At 36.4% G+C, this 18,403-nt stretch overlaps 1 protein-coding gene across 2 annotated transcripts in view; it reads right to left on the bottom strand.

The window, feature by feature from the left end:
* TNIP3 (TNFAIP3 interacting protein 3) overlaps positions 1 to 16,772 on the bottom strand; it is a 52,496-nt gene extending 35,724 nt beyond the window's left edge. For both annotated transcript variants that reach the window (XM_012530610.3, XM_071214897.1), the window contains exon 1: positions 16,712 to 16,772. In XM_012530610.3, coding sequence (XP_012386064.3) covers positions 16,712 to 16,744 — 33 coding nt within the window. In that variant the 5' untranslated portion in view covers positions 16,745 to 16,772. The remainder of the gene's footprint in view (positions 1 to 16,711) is intronic.
* Positions 16,773 to 18,403: the final 1,631 nt, after the last annotated feature.

The raw sequence follows: 18,403 nt of genomic DNA, 5'->3' as shown, positions 1-18,403 counted from the left end.
TGGTTAATAAATATAAACTAAACAGTAATCTTTCCTTGATAGCTTTTCATTTCTAAGTATTTATAAATATAACATGCATGTCACTCAATTTTACTTTTCTACCATTTTGAATTATAATGAAATCATGTTAAAGTTCTTCATGTTCAATCATAAAATTTTTTTAAAGTCCAAATACAATAATTATATGGATATTACATTTTCCTAGGTGAATACTGAATATTTTTAAGACTCAAGGCACTAAGAATAAAAGTTATATGAAATAAGTATTAGCTTTGCTTTTAAAAAACAAATTCAAAATTATCTATTCTCCCAGAATTACTTGCAATTCAGAATTACTTTTATTTTTTAGGTGGAATAAGGTGATAGGTGTTTGATTATCCAGTCCAAAAAGATTTCCACTGGTACTGCTACATCCTTTTCCTGAACCTGATTATGTGGCACAGTCCATAGTCTGCCTTTACTTCATCAATTCTTGTTTTAGCAGTTCAAAGCACACTTACATGATAACATTCTAGGATCTGAGTCATAAAAGAAACGGCACAAACCTTTTGAAAAAGTCAGCAATCCTTCAAATCCTCATTTCTGAAGTGACTAGAATATTTTGAGAGAGAGAGAGAAAGAGAAGCAAATAGGAAAGTAACAAGGAATGACTGGGCACTGTTCTGTAAATACCAATAGAGTTGACAATGATTTTCTCAAAATTAGTCCTAGAAGTGAGTGTCACATTTCTACAAATGCTTGGAGGCATTCTTTAATGGTTGAAGTAAATATGACCTTTTCTTTAATAACCTTTTAAAAATGTCATTTGAAAATCCATCTATGCTTCCTGGATGCATTTGTAAGAATTTAAAAATGAATGTGCTGTCTAGATAGAAGAGGGGTATCTAGTGGTGACTAAAAGATGTCTGGGGCGTTGGACTTGGCCCAGTGGATAGGGCATCCATCTACCACATGGGAGGTCCGCAGTTCAAACCCCGGGCCTCCTGGACCCGTGTGGAGCGGGCCCATGCACAGTGCTGATGCGTGCAAGGAGTGCCCTGCCACGCAGGGGTGCCCCCCATGTAGGGGAGCCCCACGCGCAAGGAGTGCGCCCCGTAAGGAGAGCCGCCCAGTGCGAAAGAAAGTGCAGCCTGCCTAGGAATGGTGCTGTACACACAGAGAGCTGACACAAGATGATGCAGCAAAAAGAAACAGATTCCCATGCTCCTGACAACAACAGAAGTGGACAAAGAAGATGCAGCAAATAGACACAGAGAACAGACAACCGGGGGGGGGGGGGGGGGAAGGGAGAGAAATAAATAAATAAATCTAAAAAATAAATAAATAAAAGATGTCTGGAATTAAATCATCTGGATTCATATTCTGACTCCACCAACGTAACCTCAGGCAAGATGCTTGTGACTTTAGACAAGATGCTTAAACTCTCTAAACTCAATTTCCTTATTTGTATGATAGGGAGATGGTAATTTTGTCATTCTTTTAGATTTTCCATCTGTAATAATGTTTATAAGATCTTAGGTAGTAATAATATGATATTAAAGATAAGGCCATCAATCAAATGTTTATGCAACAAAAAACATGACTTAGGGAAAGGGCCATCAATCAACAAATACTTATATGCCACTTACTATGTGCATATGCAAAACTTTCTGTTTCTAATGAAATTAATACAAATATGCCATAAAAAAACAGTAATAAAAAAGCCAGCAAATAAGTGATATAACAGTAAAACCTCCAAGAATTCAGAGATGGAGTTCATTCTCAGCTTTAATATTTATGGAAGGAGTTAGAATTCCCACTATGTCTTGAAGGATGGAGTAAGGTGAGAAATATTCATGTAAGGAAAGCAACTTAAGAACAGAGTTGGACAAACCTAAGAATGAAGATGAGGATTCTAATAAGCCCATTATAACTAGAGTAGGACTTGTGGTATACCTAAAGCTGATTCAAATCCAATTGTGAAAGGCTTTAAATTTTGTAGTAAGGAATCTGGGCCTTATTTCATATGTATGGGAAGCTACTAAAGACCCATGAGTAAAGGAATTACGTGATCAGTGTGGCTTTTCAGTAAAATTCAACCTGGAGATGTGCATCATGTACTAAATGGGAGAGACTGGCAACTGCAATACCAATTAGTAAACATTCTGCAGAGTAATATTCAAAACATTGAATTACTTGTGACAATTGAAATACTTAACAATCAGTTCACCATGGCCACTCAGAATGGACCATATCCCTGCACTCTGGACTCCAATATTAATTGCCTGCTTGTCGTCTCTACTTGGATGGCTAATAGGTACTCCCTTCTTAAAACATACTGATCTTCTTCATGAAATTTGACTCCTATTTTTCTTTCAGAGCCTGCACCTAATTTATGAGAATATTTTTGTAGGTGCTTCAAAAATACATCCAGAAAGAAGAACAGCACATTGTTGCAAGAGCCTAGAGACTTACTTCCCAGTTTAATGGGAGAGTGGCAAGGTGAAATAAACATGCTGCTTTACAACTTTTTAAAGTGGAAGGTTTTATTATTGTCTTTATTTTATCACATGAATTTTTAAATAAGAATGTCCAGTGGCTGAGATCTGGCTCTGTGCCAAAACTCAGATCTACCACGTACTAGTTATATGATTTTGGGCAAGCAGATGTTTAGCATCTTTGGACCAATAAGAAACTACTATTGTCTCTCACCTGGATAACAGTCTCCATGCTTCCATTTTTGCCTACCCCCTTCCCAATCTATTCTCAATAAAGTAACTATTGTGAGCCTTTTAGAACATGCCATTTCATGGCAGTTGTCTGCTCAAAAGTTTCCAATGGCTTCCTAGCTTATGAGTGAAAGCAGAATGCCTTACAGTGGCCATCAAAGTCTGAAACAATCTAGCAGATGCCTTTCTGACCTCTTTCCCAGCGTTCTTCCATTTGCTCACTGTGCTCAATGTCCAGGGTACATTGCTGTTCTTTGAATACATAAGCACACTTCCTGCTATCTCTGCCCAGAACTATCTTTCCTCCAGATACCCATTAGCTCATCCCCTCATCTTTAATAGGTTATTGTTTAAAAGCCATCTGTTTATTGAGGTCTTACCTGGCCTCCATATTTAAAATTACTCCCTCAGCACATTTTATCCACCTTGTCTGCTTATTTTTCCACCTTCTATTGCACATGTAATATACTATATACTTTTCTTCTGTGGTCATTGGTACTCTCCCACTACTAGAATGGAAAGTTCTTACTAGCAATTTTTGTCTTCTCTTTTCTGTCCTTATTTTTCAGGCTGAAATAGTCCCTACCACATAGTAGATGCTCAATGAATATTAGTTGACTAAATAAATGAATACATATGTAGTTCTCTGGGGTAAGGTAATCATGTAAGGAGCCATCAGATAATGTACGGAGTCTGTTATAAACAATGTACTACAAGAAAAATGGGTCTTAAAAATATCTGCTCAGATACCGTCATATTTGAGTTGTTTTTATTGGCTTTCTACAGCTGTTTTATGTCTATCTTGAGAAGGTAAAACGGTGACACAAATATGGCCTTTTGACACAGAGACACCTAAATCTAAATTTTTACTCTACTCAGCTACTCTAAGTGTGATTCTGGGGACCTTAAATTCCTTATATGTAAAATGGAGACATTTTACCCAACTCTAGGTGACTGTTTTCAAGAACTGTGAAAGGTCTGAGATGTTACTTGCAGCCTAACAAGTTAATCTGCTACATATTGCTGGCAGAAGATATGAGATTCATGGATCAGAGACAAAGGACTTTATTACTTACAACACAGTCAGAAGCATGAGCTTGTTCATGCTTCATGTTGGTTCCCCATGCTTCCCCAAGTTGACATGGGCAGTGCCAAAATGCTCAGGTGAATATGGTGCCTAAATAGATTTATGTCAAGTCAAGAAATTCCAAGCTTTTCCCAAGATTTAGGAAACCAACTCTTTTATAATGGGCAGTAAACAAACCTACTCAGCATTTGCCCCAGAGGGAAATCTTATCTATATTATACTGGGCAGCAAAAAGATCTGCCCACTGCTCTGGAAGAAGTTATGCTCTATCTTCCAGTGCTATTTCCTCTGCAAACATACTTGAAAAGATAGTCCAGGACTTGTCTTGGTATCTTCAATAGTAGTTCCTACATTTGCAAAATGATTAAAGACATGAGATAAATCATGTAAATAAACATGGCAATGACTGTTCACTAGATCTGCAGAAGCTAGAGCGACCCAGGGAGAATTATCTCTTAACATTTCTGAAGACTAAATCAGATGAATTTGTAAACTACTTGGCATAGCTAAAAGTGAGGTATTATGTTAGAAATGTGGTAACCTCACTCTACATTCCACATGAAAAATATTTTAGTTTTCAATAAATGTAGATAAATAACATTTCTACAGTATAGTCTCCATTTGAGAAGGTGTTGATCTTGTGAAAATCAGTCATTCAGAGAACTTCTTGGGGAAATATTCAGGAGGTAATAGGCTAGGATAATCCATCAATACCCAGAAATAGCACATATTTTGCTAAATGGTCTTGGCAAATATTAGATTATTTTTCCTACTAGTCAGTTTCTGCTTCAAAAATTTCCCATACCCTTTCTTAATACCTTTGAGAAATGCAAGGTAGACATTGCTACCACTCCTTTATCCACACATGCATGCATGTGCACATAAAGTGCACACACACATATGTGGCCCTCCCCATCAAAAACAAATTTATAATGTTCCTGAATCAGATACCTTCTCAAAAGTATGTAAAATATCAAAAGATCACAAACTCCTGTCCCTTATTTCCTAAACCAGTATATCACCTCTTTTGGGCTTAGACCAGGGAAGTCAGGTGAGAAGGGTGTCCCAGATTCCACAGCCTCATGGGGGATATATGCTTGTGTGTCTCCAGGATGGAACTCTGAATCAATTCTCCCACACAATTTAGTGACATTACTTGTAGTCTGTTTCAATGAGTGCTTTTAATTTTAGCACATATCAGGTATATTGTAGGACAAATTGGCTTTGGTTGAATAATTTAGAAAACTATACTATGCCTATACAAAAACTTTCAGTCAAAAGATGTCTCAGTATTCCACAAAGCTGGAAACAATCTGACTCAGCATCAGCTCTTCTTTGAAGCTCCTCTGCATCTCCAGAGGAGAGTGAGGGGCTTCCACCTTTGTGAACCCATGACACTTTGTGACACATTGACTCCAGCACTTATACTCAAGTACTATAGTTAAAATTATATACTATTCTCCCCTGAGAGGCTGCATGCTTCTTGAATGTAGGGTCTATATCTTATCGTTTTAGCCTTGAGAACAAACATTACCTGTCACAGAGCAGTATATGTTTCATTGAATGAAATTCATTTATGTATGAATCGTTTGTAGAAAATCATAGCATACCTTTATTTCTCACAATGCATCCCAGAAGAGAATGATCAAGTAATGATATCAGCCCATTTTTAAACAGCTGTTCTATTTCAGTGTATTTTCTTTGTTTTTAGTTTATAGAGGAATAAAAAGGTGATGGAAAGATAAAACAAGACTGCGGTGATAACTCTAATGGAAACAGAGTGATACAAAGATTGCTTGTTAGGAGTGTTTTATGCAAAAAATGAGCATGACTCAAAAGAAAATCTCTCAGTATGCTAGGTTTAAGAATTGTAAACCTTTGCTAACTGATCCTTAATAATAAAGGGTAATTTATTTTAAAAGGTAATTAGGAAATAGACCAGGACCAAGTTGGCAGTATAAGATGCTCTAGCGTGTTATTCTCCACAGAATCTCTGAACAACTAGAAAATCCTACCAGAGACATCTTCCTCAAAATTCCAGAAAACAGGTAAAGCATTGTAGTAACTGGGGAGGTGCCAAGTCAAGAAACACAGCTTTAAAAACAGTAGGAGAAGTTTCTGGATCCAGCCTGCACTCCTTTCTTGGGTTCTTGGCCCTGTTCTGAAGGGAACAAAGTAACACCTATGCACATACGGGGGTGCCTATATGCAGATGCCAATCTATCAGATGGCATCCTGGAAACCTGAATTAGGAATTCACCTGGAGCTCATTTTCCCTGAACTTGTCATGAAGGCAGAAGCAAGTTCTGAACTGCAAACACAGTATAAGAAACAATTCAGTCAAAGTGACCCGGGGAAAAGGATTACCAGCTTTACGTCATATCATAGAGCAACCGGAAGGAAAAGTCTATTTCATAGAGAGTAGAGGGGACATTCAAATTCCTGTAAATGGGGGAATTACTAAGGCCATGAGTAAGCATGAGCATAAGACAAGATGCAGGCTCAGAAAAGACTGAAAGGACCCTGTGCTTCCCATTCACCTTGGGCCGATCTTGATAGGAGAGCTGAACTCTACAGAGCAGAACCAGTCAATGCAGAGCCAGTTTGCAAAGACTGTGAAAGTTGTTTATTGTGTTGCTCTGCTTGTTTTTGCTAGCTCCAGGCAATCAAGGAAATCCCTGTCATATCACTAGCTGAATACAAACTTAAGAAACAGCTCAGGGACTAAATCCCAGAGTTAACACTTTAAAATATAAAAATATGCAGTGTGCAACAAAAGATTATAAGACAAACAAAGAAAACGGGAAATTATGGTCCATCCAAACAAGGTCAAAATCCAGAAACCATCAAAGAAGATGAACAGACATTGGACATATTGGACAAATACTTTTAAAAAAATGATCCTCAACCTGTTTAGGAGAGGAAGGAAAATAGAAAGAAAGAACTAAAGAATATCAGGATATTACAGAAGGAACAAATGAACACCTCAAAAAAGAGAATTTTAAAAAGGAACCAAACATAAATATTGGAGTTGAAGACTACAAAAAAATGAAATAAAAAATTCCCTACAGCATTTCAACACAAGATTAGCACTAGCAGTAGAAAGAATCAGTGATCTCAAAGACAAGATAATTGAAATGATTTAGGCTGAGTAGCAGAAAGAAAGAAAGAAAATTAATAATTCCTAAAAGACCTGTGGGACATCATCAAGCCTATCACTTTGTGCATTTGCTTATCATGTGAGTCACATAAGGAGAAGAAAGATAGTACAAAATAAGATTAAAAGAAGTTTATAACACATTTCATCTAGAATGTGGTATTAGTGAGAGATGAGCATTCATCAGTAGCACTGACAGTGCCCATTTTGCTAGAACTTTTCCTACATACATTTAAAAAATGTTTTCAATAATACTAGAAATGGGAAGGTTTGTTTTGAAAAGAGTCTTGTTGAGGCATTAGATTCCAAAAACCCATTTTCATTTGGAATTCCCTATGAGAGATCCATATCCTGTGACAAAGCTAAACAGATCATGGCCATAAAAAATACATTTGCTAACACTATGAACTTATTATTCATGGTATCTCACAAATCAAATATTCTGCATCCTTAATGTTGTCATGAGTAAACATGTTTCTTAACCCAAATGGCTTATCCTATTCTTCTTGCATAAAAATCAAGACATATCTAATAGTTTTCCAAATTTTCTTATTCAATTTACACAAGTCAGAGAAAACTAATAAAAGGAAGAGTGATAATTCCAAATAATACATTTGACTCCAAGTGCCTATTCAGTAGAAACTCTGAGACCCAGTATTCTTTCTTCTCTTTGCAAAGTTCTGAGTTTCTTCTTTTCATTCCCCTCCCTCCCTTTGCTTTAAGTTTTAGAAACTGTGATAAATATATACTTAATCATTTTTAAGTCTATAGTTCAGTGGTATTAGTTACTTTTAAAATGTGTGCTACATCACCACCTTCCATTTCTAAAACTTTTCATAACCCAAAAGAGAAATTCTACTCATTAAACAATAACTCCCAAATTCCCTTATCCCTAGGCCCTGGTAACCTCTAATTCACTTTCTCTCTCTGTATTTGCTTATTCTCAGTATTTTACATATATGCAATAACACAATATTTGTCTTTTGGAGTCTGGCTTATTTCACTCAACATTATGTCTTCAAGTTCATCCATTGGTAGCCTGTATCACATCTTCATTCCTTTTAAAAAGTTGACTACTATCCCATTGTGTGACTATACCACATTTTATTTATTCCTTCTGTTGATGGGCATTTGATCCTTACATTCTTTTAATGAGCTATTATCATTTTCACACAGATACCACTCTTCACTTCAAGTATTGATGATTTCCTGAGTAGCTGTCACCTTCACCAATCACCCTAGTTTTGTATTGCTGATGCCCTGGTCACCCAATGATCCATACTGGAAATGCCAATAATATTGTTTTCACTGAGGCAAGGGAGTCCTCATCCAACTACTGCTTATATCTTCCAAAGGACAACCTGCCTCTTTCAGTTTTCTACAAATCCTTCTTCTTTGGAACTTGGGGCAAATTTTTCTAGGGATGGAACAGATAATGTTTAAGAAAGAAAGTGTTCCACTCAAAAGTGTCTCTAACCAAACCAAAAGGGAGTCCAAGTTTACATCCTAATTACCTCACTTCTTCTATCCTGTAGAAAATCTTGTCTGATAAAGAAATGCCTCTCAAAATTAGGGAGTACCATTGGTGCTCTTCTTTATTAAGAATTTTAATTCTTCTGTGTTTGAGCAAATTTTAGCTTACAGACCCATTTATTTTCCTACAATGCCTGATGGTATACCTTATTATAAAATAGAGTTCAAGGTGAACACACACAGCAAGATCTTTTTATCTTGATATATATCTGAAATTCATGAACAGTGGAAGCCTTTTAAAATTCTTACAGCAAATGGAAGGAGGAATAATGTGACAGATTATCCATGAGATCAAAATAATTGTATGATGTTATTTTGGGAAACACAACCTGGCCTCTTCCACTAATCTGCTTAGTGTTGGGTTTAATTATTCTTTTAGAATTAGAAGACTAAAAACTAATAGTCAAACTTCATAGATAAGAGAGAGATACATGGTTCATTTAAATGTTTTATCCAAGATATCAACTGCGAGCTTCAAATGCCACAAGATGATGTACCTGAGCTAAGGCAGGCCTTGTCATTGCTTGAAAACTTGCAGGAAGTACTGTTCTAGCCAGCTGTGAAGGCACTTTCTAATTAAAGGTAAACAGATTCTCACATGATAATCTGGAATTTTTTTTCCTAATATAAAAAAAAAGCATAAAATAGTCTACAATTATAACCCCCAAAATTAGATTACGGAATTCAGTGAGGAAGGCCGTCATCAGCTGTGGAGATTTGCCACACGATTGTTTAAAAAACATTAAAGAAAATCTTCAGGTTCAAGTTAATCCTACTAGCATTGTAATAATAATTATAGTAGTAATAATAATATTGTAGTTATTTAGCACTTTAAATTTACAAAGTACTTTCCCATTTTCACTCATTTTATATTTTTATATATGAACATGAGAAAACAAAATTTTGATAATCAAACTTTCATTTTGATACAGAATAGCTAATTTAACCTTCAAAAAAAGAAAATAAGGAAATGGATACTGGATCTTTGATTTTTCAACAGTATGGTTACAGAAATTGTATGTCACCTTACTGTAGTTTGCCAGAAGTTTTTCCCTCATAATCTTTCAAAGTGTCATAAATTCATATTACTCTCTGAATCATCCAAAGCATTTTCTTAAAGTTTTTACCTTAGGAAGAATGTATAGATGTAGAATTTGTTCCATCAGCTGGAAGAACCACTGCAATTCTTAACTAAAGTTATTCAAAGTCAATTTTTGGTGCTGAATCTTGGTTAAAATCAGAAAAACTAAATAGAATCCCAAGTCAGGACAAAGTTCTTAAACAAACTCAATTCTGGTAGTTTTCTTTCACACCCCCAAATTTCATCCTTGTTTCCGAGTATTACTGTAACACATTTGCCCAAGAAATACATTTCAAGCTTCCCGTCTCTCCTTCCTTTTGTATTTGAGGTGAAACTCTTATGGGGTCATATATTAATGCTTACATATGAATTTTCCCATAGAATTAAAACAATGCCTTGTTTTAGTAATTTAACATTGCTTTTGGAATCTGAATATTCTCACTTAGGCAATTTGTTTTCCTTTGTTTACAAGGTCTTAAATATCTTTTGTTTTGTTTTCCAACTTTCTGTTTCAACTGTCCCAGAATATTAAAGCATGCTTTCATGCCGATGAAGTTCCTCACGTTCATCAATAATGTTGTCGTGTTTCCTCAAATCAGTGAGTCAGCCCATTCATTTCTCTTGTAGTAATCTCCCTCTTTCCTTATTCTTGGCAGTGTAACTAAAGTAGTTGGGCAAAAAGGGAACTTGACATATGTCTCAGGTCCCTACATTAAATCATATCTTTTTTATTCAGCTACATCTTTCCCAGCTCATGAAGTCATAAAATAATTCATTTCCTGCTCCTGGAAATGGAGTCCACCTTATCATTTTTCTGCTTACATCATATAGTGGGAAATTGAGAGAAGTCCCTCACAGTCCCTCTGTCATCCTTGTCTTACCAAAACACAAATTTCTTTACAGATTTTTCAGTTCTAGCAATATCTCTTGCTGAGATATTGATATTGAAAAATGTTTTATGTTTTGTTTTGACTGTAGGATTTCCTTTCTGCAGAATGCTATCATGTAAACAGTAAATCAGCAGAACTTCCAGATTGAAGCTAAGCTGCATTTATACAAGGACTCAAATATTTGAAGACAATCATTGAACAGTACAGTAGAACCGCATAATTCATGGTTTCTGTATTTGTGAGTTTATCTACTTATTAAAGTTTATTTGTACCACCAAAATCCATATTCACTGTACTTCCATAGTCATTTGTGGACAGCAGCAAAAACTTTCAGCTGCCCCTCCTGCAAGTTCCCAACTGAGGTTAAACAAGGTGATACTCTGCCTTCAGGTTTTAGCTCTCTTTTGTAAACAAGTGTCCTTTGCCTGCTGTATTTAGTCCCATGTTTTTTGCATTTTTGTTCTCTTTATTGGTAATTTGCTATTTAAAATGGCCCCCAAGTTAGTGCTGAAGTGCTACCTATTGTTCTTAAGGTAAAGAAGTCTATGATGTGCTTTATGGAGACTATATATGTGTTAAGTAAGCTTTGTCTAGACATGAGGTGCAATGTTATTGACTCTGAGGTCAGTGTTGATGAATCAACACCTTATTTTTTAAAAATATATTTTTATTTTTAAAAGATACATAGATCACACAAAATGTTACATTAAAAAATATAGGAGATTCCCATCTGCCCCACTTCCCACATGCCCCACTTTTCCCACATCGAGAACTTCTTTCATTAGTGTGGTACGTTCATTACAATTGATGAACACATTTGGAGCATTGTTACACAGTATGAATTATTGTTTACATCGTAGTTTACACTCTCTCCCACTCCATTCTGTACATTATACCAGGATATATAATGTCCTGCATCTGTCCCTGCAACAGCATTCAAAACAACTCCAAATCCCGCAAATACCTCCATATTATACCTCTTTTTCCCTGTCCCTGCCTTCAGCAACTCCAGTGGCCACTGTCTCTACATCAATGATATAATTTATTCCTTTGCTAGAATCACAATAATTCCATAGTAGAATACCAGTAAGTCCACTCTAGTCCATACTTTATTTCCCAATACTGAGGACTCTGGGATGGTCAACACATTATTAATGAGCTCCAATTACCTGTCCCTCAATGACATATATTATTAAATTTGCTGAAATTTATGTTCATAGGTTTTGTTTAAATATTGCTCAAAAAACTTCCTGAAGTCAATGATATTGTTTCTCAGTGGGGTTATATGGTGGTAATCTCCAAGAGACTGGTGAAATAAAGAAATTCCCAGGGAATCAGAGCATGCAGATTTAAAGAGGAGGCAAAAGATATAAGGTATATTTAAACAGAAACACACATAAAACAAGGTAATACTGATTGCTTGAGGAAATCTTGTGACCAGAGGCTCACAGGAACCCAACCGTGTATTTCCCCTAGGGGCAATGGTTCAGTATTTGCTATTTCAGTGTTCCTGGTGAACTTAGAGAACATAATTATTGTGGATAATGAGAATCTAGTGTATATGATAGAGATCTATTGGGATGAAGAATAGAAATTCCCAGAGGCTGTTCCAGGGAGATTTAACCATAGGAGAAGAGTAAAGGCACAGAAGCTTGATCCAAAGATGATATCATTTTTCCTGACACCAGCTTGAGTTCTGGCCCAGTTCTCAAATGACTATTTTGGAAAGGAGGAGGGAAGTAAGAGCAGTATGTATAGCACAATGGTTTGAGACAGACAGATCTGACCTTAGTCCCAGGCTCAATTTCTATTAGGCATTTAGATTTACTGAGTCTTAGTTTTCCCATCTGTAGAGAGGTAAGGATTAAATGGACTGATATATGGAAATGCTTCACAAAGTGCCAGCTCCAGGTAGGTACTCAGTAAATGGCAGCTAAGAGCCAAACAATGGAAAACTGACAGACTGTTAACTTCTGTCTCTGGTAAAACTTGGAAGTACAATGTAGCACTGGGGACCTGTGTAGCCAAAGTTGGGGAAGATGTATTTATAGATCACTGGAAAGAGCAGTGACGGATGTGCACCTAACAGTCACCTGGAGGTTTCAGCAGTCAATGACTTCAGAGTAACAGAATGGACAAGACCAAATGATAGTTGCCTTACAAGAGGTGGGAGACAGGGTTTATGACTGTACATTCAATGTTTCCTTGTAGACACCAAGAACTATTCTAAGGCTAGGCTGATTTTAACTTTGGCTTTACCAGTGTGGCTCAGGAAATTAAACAAGCTATTTAATACTGCTATGTTTTGGAAAAATCTATGTTGTGACACTTTATACTTTCATGTAGCATGTTATATCCCATAATGAAGAAGTCCATGGAGGAGGGACAGATACATAAATGATGACAAAACAGAAGTGATAAAGCCTATGAATGAGGTATAAAGAAGGCAAAGATTGAAGACAAAGCAGGGAAGGACCTGAGTAACTCCATGCAGGACTAGAGAGGAAGGTACCATGAAAGGTTTGGATTTGCATAAAGGATAGTTCATCCAGTGGGCAAGGAGTCAAGGGTCTTCCAGAAAGGGTAAAGATCATGTGAAAAGGCATAGTACATGAAAATGCATGGCCTATTAAAGGATCATGAGGTGGCTAGAACGTAAAGATTTGGGAAGTGGCAGAATACCTAGAAAGTGACATGAAACTGAAAAGTAAAACAATTACAAACTTGGCTTCATATTCTGAGATTAGCACTTAACAACTATGTGAATTTAGGGAACATTAAAAAATTTCCATGAACTTTAGTTTCCTCATCTGGAAAGGGGATTAAAGTATGTTAAATATGATTAAGATAACCATATTAAATGTTGTAGATATCAAACAAAATACAAAATGTTTATTTCAACACCTGTTATTTAACGTGCTCAACAAATATTAAATCTTCTTCCTAATTTTTGGTTCTAAATGTTGGCAGGTGCTAGATCATGAAGGATTTTATATCTCACACAAAGGAATTTGGACTTTATGATGCAGATGAAAGCGTTCTACTTTTAATTTTTAAGCAGTGTAGCATAACATAAGCAGATTTATGCTTTTGCAAGATCTATGCCGGTAGAGATGAATTGATGTGGGGCAAAACTGAGGCAAGGCAACCATCTTCTAATGATAGTCCAGGCAAGAGAAAATAAGTATCTGAACTAAGTCATAGCAATCAGAATAGAAGAAGGGAGAAGTCCAGAGATATTAAAAAAGTAGAATATGCAAGTCCCTAAAGAAAGGGTACAGAGTGAAGGAAAGATGGCACTACTCTATAAATGGTGCCTTCTGGAGTTATGCAGCATGGCAGTCCTGGAGGAAGCCATGGTTATGTCCAAGTTTGGAAGACTGGCTTATTAGAGATCTATCACCCAGAATAGGAAATGTTGAAAGAAAATAAGCAGATTCTGTAAGAGGATATTGAGTTCACTTTTGGAAATGCTGAGTGAAATTGATGTGCATGGGGAAAAGAAGTATATGTGTAAGTATATGTGTATTTAGTAAGTATATGTGTCTGGAGTCATAAGCATATATATTGGGTAACACTAATATAACACTAATATAATACAGGAAGGACATGTAAGAGAATCCAATGAAGGTGAATTAGAAAGAGAGGCCAGAAATAAAAGGAAGTGGGGAGAATTGAGACATTAATGTTATAAATGTCAACAGAATAAGAATTTTAAGGAAGTTGAATTAGAGAATAGTACCAAATGCTAATGAGAGGGCAAGTAAAAATTAAGAGACAAATAAATTCTGGATTTAGCAAATTAGTGATTATTAGTGGGAAATGAAGTGATAAGGGGGAAGATCTTAGAAGCTGTGATGGTTATAGGTTGGCTAGAAAGTGAAAAGTGAGTTAGAACATTATCCATGAAATAATGTAGCGTCTTATTCTCTGTATAGATATATTAAAGGTGGGAGAGAATTGAACATGTTTTAACCTGGTGAGAATTGATGTAGATACTAAAGAAGTAGGAGAAGTCCCCAAACTGTTGAGTGATTGGTGTTGTCTGTTATCATAAAGTGGTAGTCTTTAAACTCAACTTCGTTATTTCTGATGTTCAACAATTCAATTTAGTTTTGCTTTCTTCTGTCTCCCTGTGTCCCAACAGCTATTTCATATTTTCTCTGATTTCCTTCAACTTTCTTGCTTTCTGTAGTTGTCTTTAACTTGCACTTCACAGGAAAAAGAAAAGATACTCAGCTAGGAATTTGCTATCCTTTTCCTGGGTGTTTGGAATATAGGAGAATGAGCAAATTTCATCAAAGCGGTGGTAAGGGAAACAGTATCTGAGAGGGGACCCAAGTTTCATTAAGGTCCCCAAAGTGAGGGAATTTATTACCAAAAGAATGGTGTTGGGGTTTGGGAGAGGTCTGTGACAGTTTGAAGTTGGATGAACCCAGAAAATTATCTTCTTAAAGCAAATTCATTCCTGTGGGTGTAACTTATTGTAGGTGGGTCCTTTTAATTAGGTTACTTCAGTTAAGCACCTTTTGATTAGCTTACATCAATTAAGGCATGACCCAGAGTGGGTATTAATCCTCTTACTGGGATCCTTTATAAACAGGATTAATACAGAGAGAAAGCCTGAAGCCAGAAGTTGAAAGCAATGAAACACGGAAGAGAAGGGAGAGACCAGCAGACACTTCCACATGCCTTGCATATGACAGAGTTGTCTAGGATTGCCAACAGTTGGTCTTCAGGAAAAAAACATCACCTTGATTGTGCCTTGATTTGGGCATTTTCATGGACTCATTGTAAAAGCCAACCTATTTTATGGTATCTGCATTTCAGCAGATTAGCAAACTAAAACAAGGCCTTTTTTCCCAACAGAAAGAAAGAACAGAATTGGGAAGGTGGTCCTCCATGAGGAAATGGATTTTAGGAGATGATAATCAGAAAATATGAAGATCGGGATACTGGAAAGGATTAAAATTTTCATTATTAAATATCTTCCTGGAGTTAGACAAGAGGACATTGAATAAAACACAGTTCCTTGAAGGAATAAAGTTCCACCTGGGACTTAGGGTGTCAGTATGAGTGCTGGGAGTCAGGGTGAAAAGGGGAGAAGGGAAGGGGAGACAGAAGTCTTCCTTTACCCCTGACCATTAGCAGACATTTATTTTGTCACCTCAAAAATAAGGACAGCCGTTTCAGGAAGAAGTGAGTTTCTAAACAGTAAAAGTACCTAGATGCAGAATGCGTGAAATCCTATCTGTTCATAAATGAATGAATGAGAAAGGAACAGAAGTATCCACAACATATTATTACATGAAAGAAAGTAGGTTCCAAAACAGGCGTGTGTGTGTGTGTGTGTGTGTTTGTGTGTGTGTGAAAGAGAAACAGAGAGAGACCCAAATGTTTGCGTTGCCATCAGGGAGTGCTGGGCCCAGAAGTGACTTCAGAGACAGATCTAGGTTTAATGAGTTTTACACAAATCAGGGACCTCTTTTAAGAAATGTGAATTAGATACAAAAGTAAATATTTGTTTAGGAGAGCCCAAGCTTCATTAGTTCTACAGTAAGTCTGTCTCTAGGTGAATTTTATAGTTTTCCTTATTCTTGTCCATATAAATTTTCTACAATGAGATTAATAAATAAAAACCAAAATAGAAGTAGAATTTACTTAATTTTTTGTGACCTCAAATTTTCTTATATTCAATTTTTGTAATGATCATGAAAAGATTTCTAATCAGGACGGTTCCAAAGCTTAAGAGTTTATGTTGTCATTTATGACTCATTTCTAAAAAGTCATCTACAAAATTCTTAGCTGAAACTTATCCTTAGATTTTATTTCCTTACACAGAGTATTTTTGGTAAATATCCTGAGAAAAGAGGAAATTCAGTCAAACAGCTCCTTTAATTAGTAAATTTTCCCTTAAAGCATGGACATTACTTGTGCTGATTTTAGTAACTCAAATTTTTGGATTGTCACTGTATTAAACATACTTTTCAATAGCATGGGCTCCTCATTTTCCTGTAGTCATAGCTGCTTGATATCACACTTTAAACAGTAAAGTGCTTTCGCTGAAGGGTTTCTTTAGTAACAGGAAGTGACTATGTAAAGAGACGTTTTATACTGGTGCATAAGCTTTATCCTCAGCCATCAAGGAAGTACTTGACTAACTGGAAATGGTTTGGGGACAGTCCCCATAACTTCTTCTTAGTGAGCAAACTCTTTAAGAGTATATTGAGAAAAATTAGAAAGGTGTTTTCTTACCTTTAGAGGACATGAATTTCGATGACTTGACATGGCCTCTTGGGTGACCCCTTTTGGATAAAAAGAAGAATTCTTCTTGATCAGATCGCAGATTTTATTGTCCAGCTCCATGCTTTCACATCTGTCCAGAAGGATGTGTGAGAGTTATATTTACAAAGGTAATTAAATTATTCAAGGGCACAGTAAGTTTGTGAATGACGTATTATTTGTGTACATTTCTCTAGCATTTCCAGATCTCTAATCTCATTTAGAGTACTTTGAAAAAGAGTATTGGAAATTAATTTTCACGTACTTGCACATTTATACAAAGGGATAAAAAGACAGAAAGTTTTAGGATTTTTCACAGTCTGATCATAAAAACAAGAATTGAGCAATCAGAGTAAGTCAGGAGTTTTACATGCATTTTCTTATTCAGTGGTCACAACAGCCCATTGAAGTAGTCACTGTTTCCTGCATTTTACAGATGACCAAACTTGGGCTTTTACGGGAGTTAAATAATTTACTAACTTAACATGAGGTCAAACTGTTATGATTGGCAGGGCCAAGATCAATCCAGATTTATAGCATTCTATAGTCCATCTTGTAACCATTTTTGTTGTTCAATAAATCTGAGAATAAATTCCTAAGCAATTGTTCTCACCAAATGGAAATATAAGAGTCTAATAGCGTCTGGAAGTTACCTGAAAGAGAATTTAGTCCAACTGTTGCTTTTAGCTGTGAGCTGAATTGCTCAATGTCACATGACCACTGTTGGATTACATTAAGAGATTTAAACTAGAATTATGTCCATTTTTCTTTCCCTTTATACTATGTGGGCATGAAAGAGAAATTTTCTCTTTAAAAACAAAGATCAGGGAGCTGATGTGTTTTAGTGGTTGAGCACTAGCCTCCCACATATGAGGTCCCAGGTTCAATCCCCTGTTCCTATACCTCAAAACAAAACAAATTGCAGCCATTTTGTGGTTTTTCTTTACATAGTTGTTGTGTTTTTCTGCCTTCCTCATAATTTTCCTCCTCCTAAAAATCACCCCTTGCATTGGGAGGAGAGGGCCTTACATGAATACTTCTCAGGATTATCTCCAAATAAAATAAATATATAGATGGGTGATCTAACAGGTCTGCATGGCAGATGTTGCTTGGCTTGCCTGCACCACCCACATTCTGTTTTGAGAGTGACTCCTGATGGTAGGCTGGTACAGTCATAATCGTCATTCCTTGACCTTGCTTCCTTGGTTATAATGGACTGTGCTAACAAGGAACAGCTGATCCCAGCTTGGTCAATCAGATTCTCTTCTGTGTAAAGAGACAACTGAGAATGAAGCAGATGAGTAGTAAAAAGCAAGATGGAGAGAGTCCTGACAATTTTCCAGTTCTGAATCAGAATTTGTAGGGCCTAGTTGCTTTCTGGCTCTTGGATTCTCTGAACTACCTCTCATCTTTATAATGGCTATCCCTCACTTCTTTTTTAGTTACCTTTACTTGGTTTCTGCTATTTGTAATTAAAGATCCTTCAATAATGCACCTCGACCTTCATATATGTATTCTTTCTTTCAAACTGCGAAATGTCTGTACCTCATGTTCTACACTTGATGCCATTCGAAGATACAGATTAATGGGTCTAGAGCAAATCCTCCATGGCCCAACAAGTTGCATTAGCACAGCATTGAGTTTGTACCTACTTCCAGGTCCCAC

The sequence above is a fragment of the Dasypus novemcinctus genome, chromosome 1 (assembly GCF_030445035.2).
Source record: "Dasypus novemcinctus isolate mDasNov1 chromosome 1, mDasNov1.1.hap2, whole genome shotgun sequence".
In the NCBI taxonomy this organism is placed as follows: Eukaryota; Metazoa; Chordata; class Mammalia; order Cingulata; family Dasypodidae; genus Dasypus; species Dasypus novemcinctus.
Note: the sequence above shows the minus strand (reverse complement) of the source record. Positions and strands in the feature narration are given on the sequence as shown.